The sequence below is a fragment of the Pipistrellus kuhlii genome, unplaced genomic scaffold (assembly GCF_014108245.1).
Source record: "Pipistrellus kuhlii isolate mPipKuh1 unplaced genomic scaffold, mPipKuh1.p scaffold_m20_p_10, whole genome shotgun sequence".
Taxonomy (NCBI): Eukaryota; Metazoa; Chordata; class Mammalia; order Chiroptera; family Vespertilionidae; genus Pipistrellus; species Pipistrellus kuhlii.
In genome coordinates this window covers 12,275,950-12,289,977 of record NW_023425405.1, presented here as the reverse complement: position 1 = coordinate 12,289,977, position 14,028 = coordinate 12,275,950, and the positions used below count along the sequence as shown (strand labels likewise).

General features: G+C 49.6%; 1 protein-coding gene across 4 annotated transcripts in view; it reads left to right on the top strand.

The window, feature by feature from the left end:
• Window positions 1-5,777, top strand: part of UBE2H (ubiquitin conjugating enzyme E2 H) — a 100,251-nt gene extending 94,474 nt beyond the window's left edge. For all 4 annotated transcript variants that reach the window (XM_036426864.2, XM_036426854.2, XM_045576722.1 and 1 more), the window contains one exon: window positions 3,554-5,777. In XM_036426864.2, the coding sequence (XP_036282757.1) occupies window positions 3,554-3,678 (125 nt within the window). In that variant the 3' untranslated portion in view covers window positions 3,679-5,777. The remainder of the gene's footprint in view (window positions 1-3,553) is intronic.
• The last annotated feature ends 8,251 nt before the right edge of the window (window positions 5,778-14,028 follow it).

Genomic DNA, 14,028 nt, shown 5'->3' with positions numbered 1-14,028 from the left:
ATTCCTAAACATGGTCATTCTTTTTAAAATTCTGTCCACCCCCTCTGCCTCTCTCACCCCCTCTTCTGCCTCTCCCACCCCTTGGAAAGCCTATTCAACACTCACAACTTTAAACAATCCCCTCCAGCCCAGTTGGTGTGGCTCATTGGTTGAGTGTCAGCCTATGAACCAGGAGGTCACAGTTCAATTTCCTCTCAGGGCACATGCCCAAGTTGTGAGCTCGATTCTCAGTAGGAGGCAGTCAGTCAGTGATTCTCTCTTACCACTTTCTCCCTCCCTCCTTTCCTCTCTGAAATCAACAAAAATATATTTCAAAAAAATAAATCCTTTCCAGATAGATGATTTCTAAAAATGTGTCTAACGGGAGGAGGGAGTGCGGGCATATGTAATCCTATATAATAAAAGGGTAATATGCAAATTGACTAAACAGTAGAACAACCTGTCGCTATGATGCATACTGATCACCAGGGAGCAGATATTCAACACAGGAGCTGCCCCCTGGTGGGCAGTGCACTCCCACAGGGCGAGCGCAGCTTAGCCACAAGCCAGACTGTCAGCTGGTGAGCACAGCAGCAGTGGCCCGAGGTGGCAGCACTAAGGATGTCCGACTGATGGCTTAGGCCCGCTCCCCATCCTGGCTGAGGGATCCCCCTCAACCCTCCTGAGTGCACGAATGTCATGCACCAGGCTTCTAGTACTTTCAATAAAAAGATTAAAAAATAAAATAAAGCCATGACTGGTTTGGCTCATTGGCCTGCAGACTCAAGGGTCCCAGATTCAATTCTGGTCAAGGGCATATATACCTTGGTTGTGGGCACATCCCTGGTGTGGGGTGTGCAGGAGGCAGCTGAATGATGTTTCTCATGTATGTTTCGAACTCTCCCTCTCCCTTCCTCTCTAAAAAAAAAAATCAATAAAATGCTTTTTAAAATAAAAAATAAAAATAAAAAATGTGTCTGGGTGTGACCTCTCCTAACATCACACAGAGGTCAGTGTATGCACCATTTATACCATGTGCATTATTCATATCGAGTTGATGCTGTTTTACCTGTGACCGTTGGACTGTCTGTAGAACAGGGCGTCATTGGCACTGTCACTTCCCTGCTCATCCTTCACTAAGTGGCATCTCAGCTTGCCATTCCAGACGCTCTGCTACTGTGTGTGATCTTCACTTTTGTGCATTCCTCTAAATGCATCAGTATATGACAGTAAAATTGGCTGAGTTTCAGGTACCCAACTATAACCTCTTCCTTTGTCAGGGAAAGTATCAGCACTACAGAGAAAGAGATAACTCTGTCCCCACCACCCAACTCTAGATGAACCTTTACATTTTGCCTTATTTGCTTCAAAAAAAAAAATTTTTTTTTTTTTTAAGAAAACAAATGTAACTCTCTTAAGGTTGTATTTTTAGCCTCCCACCCCCTTCCTCTCCCTCCGTGTGTGTGGCCAGGCACTGGCTTTCCCCAGAAGCGGTGGCTTTTGCGCTGCGCCTTTCGGGGTCAGTGCAACACGCTCCTTCCCTCTGATGCACTCAGCAGCCGACTGCCTTTTCTCCTCATGGCTTCTCCTCATTAGTGACCTTGCTCTTCATTTTCTCTCTCCTGAAAGGCCTTGTCCCAGTAAGCACTTAATATGTATGTGTTTCCTTGAATATATAATACTTAATTAAGAAGGCTAATAGTGTCAAATTGCAGTGTCAAAATGCAGCAGCTTATTTCTACAAAGTAGCCAGCCCAATAGAGAGTAAAAATAAAATTTCTAGGGCTTTAATAAACATTTCTCTCACTCTAAAAGGTAATGTCAGTTTCTGTCTAGTTAGGGGCTTTTTTTCTCCAACTCATTATCTCAGCGTTAAATTTTGTCACAATGAATTTGTAGGACTCTGAAATCAGAAATCTGTAAACCTTTTTTGTAAACACCAAATTTGGCCACTATGGTGTCTGTTACATGCTCTTCTTTTTCTCTTTTTAAACAACCCTTTAAAAAATATTTTTTTTAAATTCTTATCTAGCCCTAACCGGTTGGGCTCATTGGATTGAGTATCGGCCTGCAGACTGGGAGGTCCCAGGTTGGTTTCCCGTCAAGGGCATGAACCTTGGTTGCGGGCACATCCCCAGTTTGGGGTGTGCAGGAGGCAGCTGATTGATATTTCTCTCTCATCTATGTTTCTAACTCTCCTTCTTTCTTCCTCTCAGTAAAAAATCAATAAAATATATATATATATATATATATATATATATATATATATATATATATATATATATATGTATATATATATATCGATATATATTTTAAATTTTTATCTAGCCTGGCTGGCATGGCTCATTGATTAACTACCTATGAACCATGAGGTCACTGTTGGATTCCTGGTCAGAGCACATGCCCAGATTGCGAGCTCTGTTCCCAGTGGGTAGGAGGGGAGGAATGCAGGAGGAAGCCGATCAATGATTCTCACTCATCATTTAAATGAAAAATTAAAAATCCTTATCTAGGATCCTGCGCTAAGTTATTCAGATTTGACAGTCCCGTTTGGCTGTTTTCTCATCTTCATTTTATTTAGCCCCTAAGGAATCGCCTGGGAGGAAAATCAAAGCGTAAGGAGATGAGGATGTGTGTGTGTTCCCGCTGGCATTCTGAACGGGAATCTAAATGTCTGTCTCTTCATATTGTGTATAGGCTATTTACTTGAGAACAGTGTGCCCTTAAAGATCTTAGGAACAAGATTAGTTGTTTATTCAGCAGTTCTTAAATGTTTTTTCAACCTAGGTTACAGCAGCATGAATCTTCAGGTAAATAATACATGGCAAAGTCACTCCAGGTGGCTGTCTCAGACAGCAGCTCGTTCCTGAGCAAACTGAGAGACTGCTTTTCCAGCTGCTTCAGAAACCTCACAGGCAGGATCTGTTTAAACTCAAATCTATTCCTAAAATAACAGATTTGGCTGACTACAATTATATAACTGCAAATCTAAAAATGGTGGGGGATTTCCTTATAAATTACTATAGAATCATAACTAGTCCAGTGCTATCTGGGAGGTGAATAGTTTTATTAATATAGAAAGTTACAAGAAAGGGCAGGGAACACATGTTCCCAAACCATCACGTTTGGAGGAGGGCAGCCATTCTGCAGGTTAGAGGGCTGGAGGCCGTTTGACGCTGGGCGGCGTCCTGGGTATCTGCTGGCCTTCCTGTGCCAAGGGCGGTTGGCTGCCTTGTGTACACCCATCGGAGGGTGTTCCCACACCTGACAGGTGTTGTTACATCTGGGAGGCGATGGCCCAGGGAGGTCTAGATGGTGACACAGTGTATTTATTCCCCTACAAGTCCCCGTCCTGCTTTGCCTCTCCTCCTAATGGCATAAAGTTCATAAACTCCAAAGTCTTCCCTTGGTCTTTGTGACCATAAATGTTATCTTGCCTCCCACCGACCCACCCACCCACCCACCCATGTTGGGAGGGCTGGGACTTCCTGGGACTTGTCAACATTGGGGTCATAAAGCACATGCCTGCCTGCTCACTGCCCCTGTGTTTTCTTTCTCCCTGCCCGCTGTGCAGAGTACATCCAGAAATACGCAACGGAGGAGGCGCTGAAGGAGCAGGAGGAAGGCACTGGTGACAGCTCGTCGGAGAGTTCTATGTCTGACTTTTCAGAAGATGAGGCCCAGGATATGGAGTTGTAGTAGAAAAAGCACCTGCTTTTCAGAAAGACTATTATTTCCTAACCATGAGAAGCAGACTATAATATTCATATTTAAACAAAGCAATTTTTTTTATTACTAAACAAGGTTTTTATGAATAATAGCATTGATATATATATATTATATATCACCCTTTAGATCTTGATTTCTTGGTCATTTCTCAACCTGAGGTGCATAGCATATTCCCACATTCCATTTTGGTAGCAATATGCGGTCTGGATGCATGCATTCATAAGTCCATTTGGCCAAGTCAGCCTGTGTGCTACTAACTGTCAAAAGAAATAGCCGCTCTGATAGGTAGACAAGTAAACATAACAGGAAAAAGTTGCTTCTTTTATTGATGGTTCCAAAGAAACAAACCGAACCAGCCAGCTCTTGGGTGTGAAGATAGAATAGTGCTTTTTCAGACGGGAAGGAGGAGGTGGGGAGCCAGCCGTCCGGACTGCTCCCTCCTGTGGTCCGGCCTGGGTGGCCTTGTTGCTGGGGAGTAACAGTGTGAGCAGGGAGCTCATTGGAGTGTTGAAACGTAAAACAATTTCTGACTCGGATTTTAAGTGCATTTTTATACGTAGATTCCTGCCCTCTGGCTACTCGGCCCTGCAGCCTCTCCTTTGGGGCGGATTCCTGTGGAGAACCTGTGCGAAGTGTTTTCTGAGCTGGACTCTTTCTACGGTAGAGCTTGTGATCCAGACCTTTGTTGAGAGGCCAGGCCAGGAAGAGAGGAGTGGCTGGGAAGATGCTTCCTCTCCCGCAGGTGCAGTCACCTCCTCCTCCGGTTGGCCGCTTTGAGACGCTGCCCTGGCCGAGAGCTTGAAATCTGAGGGTGGTTGTGGGTTCTTTTTGATTTGGGGGTTTGGGTTTGGGTTTTCGGTGTGTGTGTGAGCTGTGCTTAGACAGGTTACACAGTTAATCTCCACCTGCCAAGAGGCGGCGGCCTCCGTGGAGAGCCGCTCAGCGGACCATTCGACTCAGGAGGACGACCTTCCTGGTGCCTGGGACTCCTGGGTTCTCTCCTCCGCGTTTCGGTTTCGGTTTCGGTTTTCCTGCTGCTGCTGCTCTGGGCAACGGCCTGGTCATCATCTGCTTGTGGGAGTGGGAAGTGGGTAGTTTAGACCCAACACATATTCTAAATTTCACATGAGTGAGGATTGGAACAAAGAAAGTATCTTGTACCCAAAGTGACTGTACATGGGAGAAAACAGCTTTTTTCGGAGTGTGACTGAGCGGAGGACAGGAATCGGAAATGTGATGCAGTAGTGAAACAGGTTAGAAGGAAGAGAGTCTTCTCTCCTGTGCATGATAAGAGGAAATCAGACAGCTGACAGTGCTTGCTAATGAAATGTGTACTCAGCTAACCATATGTCCAGGTTGCCGGCAGTTTCTTTCCCATCTGAGTGTTGCCTGCTGAATTTGGAGAACTCTAGACAGCACCTCTGTATTCGTTTTGTGTCGCAACCAGTAGGACAAGAACAGAATTAGCCAATCCTAAAACTTTCTAAAGACAGTTTTTGAATGTCCCACCGGGATAATTTAATTTCTCTTTCTGATGTGTGTTTTTAGTTTAGAAGTGCTATATTCCATAAGATTTGAGTCAATGAGGTTGGAAGATATCCTATCTTTTTTAGTCAAAAAGCACAATCAATCTTTTCTTTGAAAATCTATATAAAGTACAACTTGCTTTTAGCATGATTATTTTCCTAAATAAAAAAAAAGACAAAGAATTTACTTATTTTATGTTAATTACGGGCATGAAGCAAAAGGTTTTCTTTACAAAAATTAAAAGTGCAGTTATGTACGGCTGTGGTTAGTTAACCGAACTGAGTTGCCGACCTAGCATTTGTGGCTTGTTGGAAGGGTAGTGTTAACTATTTAACATGTGACGGTGTACTTCACTCTTATCTAGCACGTTGTCTTCTCATTGCTTTGGGGGAGGGAGGGTCTGCTGGCACTGTCTAACTTGCTTACCTGCTGAATTAGCAGTATGCTTGTGCTATAACCGGTATTGTAGGTGCGACTTAGGGTAGGCTTAAAGTGCTGGGTAGTGATTTGAGTTCAAACAATAAAAAATTGTATTTTTTCAATATTGTATAAACAATAGTGTTCTAATTACCTTAAAAAAACACACAATTATTTTAAATCTTGTCCCCAAAAACTAGCAGAACCAAGTTTAGGAAAGATATGTGCCACAGCTATGCTCCTCGACTGAATCCTTGTTCTTCTAACGAAAAGACATCAGCTTGCCTGTGATGAGAGCGCGACACTAGAGATCTGGTAGTGCAGAATCCCACGTGAAGGCGGGAGCGGGGTGCAGGCGATAAGAACCAGACCCAAGTGTGGCTGCTGTGCGTGTGTGTGTGTGTGTGTGTGTGTGTGTGTGTGTGTGTGTGTGGTCTCCACGTCTGTGTGATGAAAGTGTAATTAGGGCTTCTCTATTAGTACTGGAAGCTTCCAGAATTGCTACTCAAATCACTCATTCTGTGCAAATCACTCATCAGAGCACTAACCTTGGTCCCATGCATGTTGCTCACTCTGTGTGGGTCTTTAGCTCTCCACTTCCAAGGGGACTGTGGGTAAGTTGAACAGAATCCCTTCTTAAAGCTAACTGTGTTCCCAGTGCCTGGAAGAGGTGGGAGTAGGAGACCGTACTTACAGTGCAGAGGGGCCTGCAAGAGGCCTGGCATGGATCTGAGGTCGGGGCCCCCAGTAACAGATGGCAGAGGGAGGCCGGGGCAGAGGGTCTCAGCACCAAGCACTTTGCCAGCTTGTCTCATCACAGCTCAGAAGCATTTGGAGCCCCTCAGAAGGGCCAGGTGTTACTGCGCTTAGAAGTGGTGGTGGTAAGTCAGGGTTGCTTCTGGCAGTTTCCCTTCCATAATACTGGTCACTTTTAAAATTCTGCCCTGTGGTTTACCAGCACCGGCTCTTCTCTGCCCCTTTCAATGACCGAGCTCCAGCTCTTGCCAAACACCAACGAGCAAGATGGCTGCGGCAGTGGATGCACTGCTCTCCGCGGCCCAGGCCCCAGCCTGGTGGGTTGTGTCTGTTGGTAGCCAACCTAGACTATGGCGTCTTTGCTCTTTTAGTCTTCAGTCTCATTGCCCTCCTTGACTTGACTGTGCAGTTTCAACCAGCATTTTATACTAGTGAGATAATTACCACAAGTTGCCACGTACCTAACATTTTTCTTCCACTTCCAAAGCTGTTCTAATTGCCAACCGGCTGATCTAAGCTCTTGGAGGGTGTCTCCCCTCAAAGGAATGTCCCCTCCCAAACGTCTCCCTGGAGCCACACGTGGCCTTGGCCTTGGCCTCGGACACTTGCTTTGTAAGACACCTCCTGTTGGGATGGCTGCTAATCATGAAAGACACATCTTCCTCTAGCTCCAGGGGCCAAGCTTCTGGGAACTAGTGTTGATTTTGTGGCAGGTGACCCTTCTGTGTCCTAGGAACTCGATTAGAAAAGTGAAAGCCATCAGCAGAAGTAAGTTTTATTTCACCAGCTTCCTAACTGGGTTCACAGCCTTGCTGACTGAAATCAAAGCATTTCTGACTGGGCACAGACACCCGGTTTTCTTGGACTTCTGAATCCATGTCCATGTTTCCTATGGCCACGGACACCTTGGCGATCCCGTTAGGGACTGGCTGGAGTGGAGGCCCCGGGGGCAGGGGAGCTAACGGCTCAGGTGTGAAGGTTTTCCCCTCACCTGAGGGAGGAAGGGCCAGGACTCGTAATCCAGCAAATGCTGGTCTTGGCTGTGGCCTCGGGGAGGAACGGCCATTACTTACTGATTGTATTTGGTACATATTGTGTGATACTTGAAGAGATAAAAGGGACTCGCCAGCCCTTAGCTGAAATCTGAGCTCTTTACCACTTATTTTTTCCTCGCCCCATCTCCCCCCTTCCATCTTTTCCCTTGCATTGTGATGATCTAGTGGCACTTGTGTCACCAGGACAAATGCCTCCTCTGACTATAACCTCTTAATAGTTGTGTATAATGAAAACTGTAAACTTTTTTAAAATAAAATGTGTATATACCTTGGCAAACGGCTGGACTTTGATGAATGAGATTGGCCCCCGTGATTACTTGGCCTGTTTTTATTAACGCCCTCCCTGTTCGTCTGGCTCCTCTGCACAGCAGCTGGCCTTTTCCTTTTCCTTTTCCTTTTCCTTTTCCTTTTCCTTTTCCCTTTTCCTTTTCCTTTTCCTTTTCCTTTTCCTGCGGAGAAGCTCTCACAAGGCAGACTGGGTGAGCATGGGACGGGAGTGTCGCTTGTAGCAGTAATCACCGAGACCGTGCCCTCAGAGGCCTGTCCCTGGAGCAGCAGGTGCCTGCTGGCTGTGCACAGGGCTGGCCGGGAGGCTTCCCCAGGGCCTTAAAGAGCCATTTCTTCTGTCAAGTCCTGTGGCCTGAAGAACCCAGTGACCCCAAGTGGATCAGCAGCCATGGCTCCCACGTTAGCCCAAACCTTCCAGACCCCGGCAGCTGATGCTGGAGTCCGCAGGCAGTGAGCTTCCTGCTGGGGGCCAGTTCTTCCTCAGCAGGTCCCCCTGTGCCAGGTGCCAGCCTCAGCAGCAGGGGAGAGCAGTGGGTCCATCAGAAGTTAGCCACTGATTATCGCTGCATTTCCCTTCCTGAGGCATCGCCCTCAGTGGCCACCAGAGGGAACTATTACCTAGTTTATTGGAGAATCTGTTGGATTTTGTCAGCAGACCCTTAAAGCGTTCCTTTGGTCACATGTTCTCATTCCCCCAACTCCCCGTTTACTTCTTATTCATTCCCCCCACACTTTTTTTTTTCCTTGTTGCATCCTCATGTATTCTGCAGTAAGCCAGCTTTGTATCTACCTGGGAGGGGAGAGGTAAAGCCATCGGAGCAATGTCCTATATGAAAACACCTCAAAGTACCCTGGCTGCCTCCAGGACTCAGAAGCCAGGCATTGCACAGGCTCTTTGCAGGTGGTCTCACTGGCCCCTCAGCCAAGGGTGGAGTGGGCCCCAGGACTGAACTAGCAGTGTGAATTCTAGTCCCGTCTCCTGCACTAACTAGCTGTACAGCCAGCCTTAAGTTCCCTAAGCTAGTAGGTTCTGACACTGACTCAACTCCACCTAGCCTCTGAAACATCACAGGACACAGTATTCGGAGAGAGGAATTGTGTCGACCCGAGAAACACCAAGGTTTCGAGAGCAGAGGGTGAGTTTTGGAACCCCAAGAGCTTTGGGAGTTTGGAGCGTCTGCTTTCAGCTGAGGCGAGAATTGGATCAGTGGGTCACACACAGCAGCTCCTTTAAAAACTGTGGGAGGATGGGGGTAGGGCTGGCACCTCGTCTCCTCTCCCGTCCGTAATCACTGCCTCAGCCTCAGTCCGGCTGCCCGCCTGAGAAGGGGCCCTGGGTGTCTGCGGCACATGGTCCTGGGAATGAAGGAACGTCACCCAGTTTAAGTTCTCTTGCCATCTCTGAAGGCTGCTCTCCCCGCCACGCCCACCCCACCCGGGATGCGTTTTCATGACGCGGCCCTGGTACTTCCTGCGCCCACCTAGAACCAGGGCAAGGAGGGTGTGGCCCTCAGGCCTTGGCCCTGCAGAGGCCCTGGAGCACCTGACAGGAGCAGCCCTGCTGATGAGAGAAGCTCGCAGGCTTCTAGGGACTCCGATCCCAGGATGGGCAGAGAATGATTCGTCTTGAGCCGACCGCTGGCCAGTGCCTCTTGTGGGGTCTGTGCACACACAACTTCCTGGAACTGAAGACTTGCCCTGTTGGGGTTTAATGTTAGAAGGTAAAAGTTGGGATCGTTTCCCCTCTTGCTGTGTGTGTGTGCGCGCGTGTGCGTGCGTGTGCCCATGGTGACAGATGTTTAGTTTTGAAGGAGCCTGGACTCCTCAGAGCTCTTTGGGACTCAAACTTGGCTCCTAGGCCTGGTGTCAGGTGGTTGAGGTGGCAGGAACAGACTTGGGCTTCCTAAGAGCAAAACTCGACCTTCGAGCTGCCTGGTCATTGCCGGATGACCTGGAGGGGGGCTGCTGGACAGCCTTCAGATCTCAGCTGCCCTTCCCATGGCTCCTGCCAGCTACGTCCAACATGCAGAGCAAGCAGCTCCCTTTGAAGCTTCAGCCCGGATTTTGTTCTATCCAATTCTATGAGCAAGGAGTCAGGAGCCTGCTACTGGCCACGGGGGTGCATTGCAGAGAGTGGACCAAAGCTTTTCAAAGTTGTACTTCAGCGGAGGGCAAACGAATTATGCTGGTAGCAAGTCAGCAGCCCAGAAACGTGAAGTCTTCAGTAATGCCCTCCTCCGGAGAGCGTCAGCAGTGGCCAAAGCGGGCTTCCCTGAGGCTTTCTCACGGGCCCTGGGAGCCTTGGAGGAGGAGGCCCGAACGTGGCCCCATTCCACAGTAACTGCTTGTGAGGTGCCAAGAGATTTGGGCACAGTGAGTGGGCACAGTCACTGTTGGAACCCAGGTCTTCAGGTCAAAAGATGAGTGTTCTTTGCAGGAGCCATGCTGTGCCAAGGCCGGTGCCCATCTAATACCTAAGTGAGCCTGCCACCTGAGACTCCCACCAGATGCTTCCAGGTGATTCTGTGAGCTTGGCTCCCCCTGCCCCTGGGTCTCTGAGGGTCAGGGCCTGCAGTAGAGCCAGAAAATAAAAATCAGACTTAGCCCAGCCCACTCCCTAGAGCAGAAATATAGAAATAGAATGCCATCTACAAAAGTAATTTAAAACTTTCTAGTAGCCACATTAAAAAAAAAAGAAAAAAGAAAAAGGTAGCCAGGCTGGTGTGGATCAGTGGTGAGCCTCATCCCATGTACCAACAGGCCCCTAGTTAGATTCCAGGGCATTTGCCCAGCTTGCGGCTCCATCCCCAGTAGGGGGCATGCGGGAGGTAGCTGATTGATGTTTCTCTCCCTCTCTGAAATCAATAAAAACATATTTTAATGTAAAAATAATGTTTTATTCAATATATCCAAAATATTCCAGTGTGTGATTACTATTTAAAAAGGAATGAGGTGGGCAAAAGACCTAAATAGACGCTTCTCCAAACTGGACATACAGATGGCCAAGAGACATGTAAAAATGCACAAAGTCACTGATCATCAGTGAGATGCACATTAAAATGACAATGAGGTATCACCTCACACCTGTCAGAATGGCTACCATAAACAAATCAATAAATGACAAATGCTGGCAAGGATGCGGAGAAAAGGGAACCCTAGTACACTGATGGTGGGAATGCAGACTGGTGCAGCCATTATGAAACACAGTATGGAGTTTCCTCAAAAAAACTAAATATGGAATTGCCATTTGACCAGTGATCCCACTTCTAGGAATATATAATATCCTAAGAAACCTAAAACACCAATCAGAAAGAACGTATGCACCCCTATGTTCACAGCAGCACAATTTACAAGAGCTAAGATCTGGAAACAGCCCAAGTGCCCATTAATGGATGAATGGATAAAGAATGGATAAAAAAGCTGTGGTACATTTATACCATGGAATGCTTTGCAGCAGTAAAGAATAAGGATCCTTACCCTTTGAGACAGCATGGAGGGACCTGGAGAGTACCATGCTAAGTGAAATAAGTCAGAGAAAGAAGAGTATCACACGATCTCACGCATATGTGGAATCTAAGTAATAAACTGATGACCAGAGTGGAGCCAGAGACTCGAAGCATGGAACAGAGTGCAGAATCTCAGAGGGAAGGGGGTGGAGGAGTGTGGAGGAGTGGAAGTAACCAAAGCCCTTGTATGCATATATGCATGGCCCATGGCCACAGAAAAAGGTGGTGAGGTCTTGGGGTTGGAGGCAGGAGCAGGCTGGAGGGGGTCAATGGGGGAAGACTTACAACAATAAAGACTTACCTCCTATGCCAGAGATCCAGTGCACGAAATATGTGCACGGGGATTGGGGGGTGGGGGGAGGTCCCTCAGCCCAGCCTGCACCCTCTTGCAATCAGGACATCTTGGGGAATGTCCAACTGCTGGTTTAGGCCCGATCACAGTCAGGGACCTCTGGCTCCTAACTGCCTGCCTGCCTGCCTGCCTGATGGCCCCTAACCACTCCACCTGCCTGTCTGATGGCTCCTAACTGCCTCTGCCTCGGCCCCCCCCCACCCCCACCACCACCACCACCACCACCATGGCTTTGTCCGGAAGAATGTTCAGAATGATGTTCAGAAGGTCGTTTGGTTGTCTCCTCTAATTAGTATATTACGTTTTTTTTATTGTAGACTAATGGCCAAATGCACAAAATTTGTGAGGGAGGGGGGTGTCCCTGGTCCTGGCCTGTGCCCTCTTGCAATCCGGGACTCCTCGGGAGATGTCTGGCTGCTGGCAGACAGACATCCCTCTCTCAAATCTGGGACCTCTCACTACTAACCACCCCACCCGCCTGCTCACTCCTTACTACCCGCCTGCTTGCCCCTTACCACCTGGCTCACTGTTCCTTAGCGCTGTCGCCGGGGCAGGAGAGACTCCTGCCACCGCTGCTGCACTCGCCAGGCCAGCTGTGAACCCAGATTCTGGCTGAGCGGCACTCCCGCTGTGGGAGCGCACTGACCACCAGGGGGAAGCTCCTGCGTTGAGCTTCTGCCCCCTGGTGGTCAGTGCACATCATAGCAACCAGTCATGATTGTTCTGTTGTAATGGTTGCTGTACTTTTATGTACAATATATAGATAATAAAAGGGTAATATGTAAATAGACCGAACGGCAGAACAACCGAACAATCAATCAAAGCATAATATGCTAATGATACTAAGGCCACTCAACCGCTTGCTATGACATGCACTGGCCACCATGGGGCAGACAGTCAACTGGTCGACTAGTCTCTGCGACATGCACTGACCACCAGGGGGCAGCTGCTACAACTGGTAGGTTAGCTTGCTGCTGGGGTCCAGCCCATCAAGACTGAGTGAGATGGGCGGGACCTTGCACCAGCGGGGTCCCTCAGCCTGGCCTACAATCAGGGGCCTCTCAGGGGATGTCGGAGAGCTGGTTTCAGCAGGATCCCTCAGGTCATTCCCCTTGGGAGGGCGCCAGACACATGGCTCATGGCTGGTGAGGGCTGCTGCAGCACAAGCCTCTCCCGATAGGGACTCGTGGGGCCGGGATGAGGGGGAGCAGCAGGTAGGGGCTGCGGGCGGTGTTGGACTACGGGTTTGGCCTGGTCCCTGCAGGCCACCCAGAGGGATCCCACCCATGCACAAATTTGTGCACTGGGCCTCTAGTTTAAAAATAATTTTTAAAAAGCCCTAATTTTTTATTTTATTTTTAAAGTGAATGAGGTATTTTACATTCTTATTTTTGCACTAAGAATGTAAATCCAGGGTGTACTTTCACAGCACGTCTCAGCTTGGACGCTACATTTTCAACCTTCAAAGTGACATGCAGTCCTACCCAAAGCAAAGCTGTGTCCCAGCAAACTTCACAAGGCTTGCTTTTACATTTAAATTAACATGAACACTTGGGTTCCTCTTCAAGTGCTCAGTAGTAGCCCCAGGTGGCCGTGGCCACCTACGGGCAGTGCGGCCCTGAGCCCTCCAGGTAGAGCTGGCATTTTTAGAAGCAAATAAATCACCAGAGCGACTTTCGCTGTGGATTTGGGGCAAGACCCCGAACCTCACACTCAGAGATTGTTCTGGGGTCGCTGCTGTCCGTCCCCGCCCAGGGGAGCCCGGGGCAGGTTTGGGGGGCGGGGAGCGCGCCCAGGTCTCCCTGCGAGCGGATGCCTCCTGCTGCGGGCACATGGGGACCCCCTGCTGCGGGCACATGGGGACCCCCTGCTGCGGGCACATGGGGACCCCCTGCTGCGGGCACATGGGGACCCCCTGCTGCGGGCACATGGGGACCCCCTGCTGTGGGCGCATGGGGAGCTCCTGCTGTGGGCGCATGGGGACCGCTGTGGGGTCCCGTGAAGGACCCTCAGGGCCAGGCCCAGGCGGCCGCCCGGTCCCCTAGGGTGACTTCCCGGCCATGTGCCCGCCGTGCTGGCCCCGGGACTCCGGTTGGCCCCGCAGGGACGTGCACAGGTCCAGGTTCCTCCTGCAGCGGGGCCGGGGAGGGCGCGGCAGTCCCTGCCTCGAGCACCAGAGGGCGCCAGGGCCCCGCGCTGCGGCCCGGAGTCCGGGATGGCCCTCCGGTCCCGTGCCCGCCGCCCGCCCAGCTGGTGGGGAGTGGAGCCCGGAGGCGCCCATCCCGGGCCCTTCGGTTCTGCCCGCCAAGGCCTCTCAAACCCTGAGCCCGGGAAACCGGCTCCACCCGGAGGCCCCGGCCGCCGGATGCCCTGGCCCTGGCCCTCCCGCCCGTCCCAGGGGGCCAGGGCCTCTCCGGAC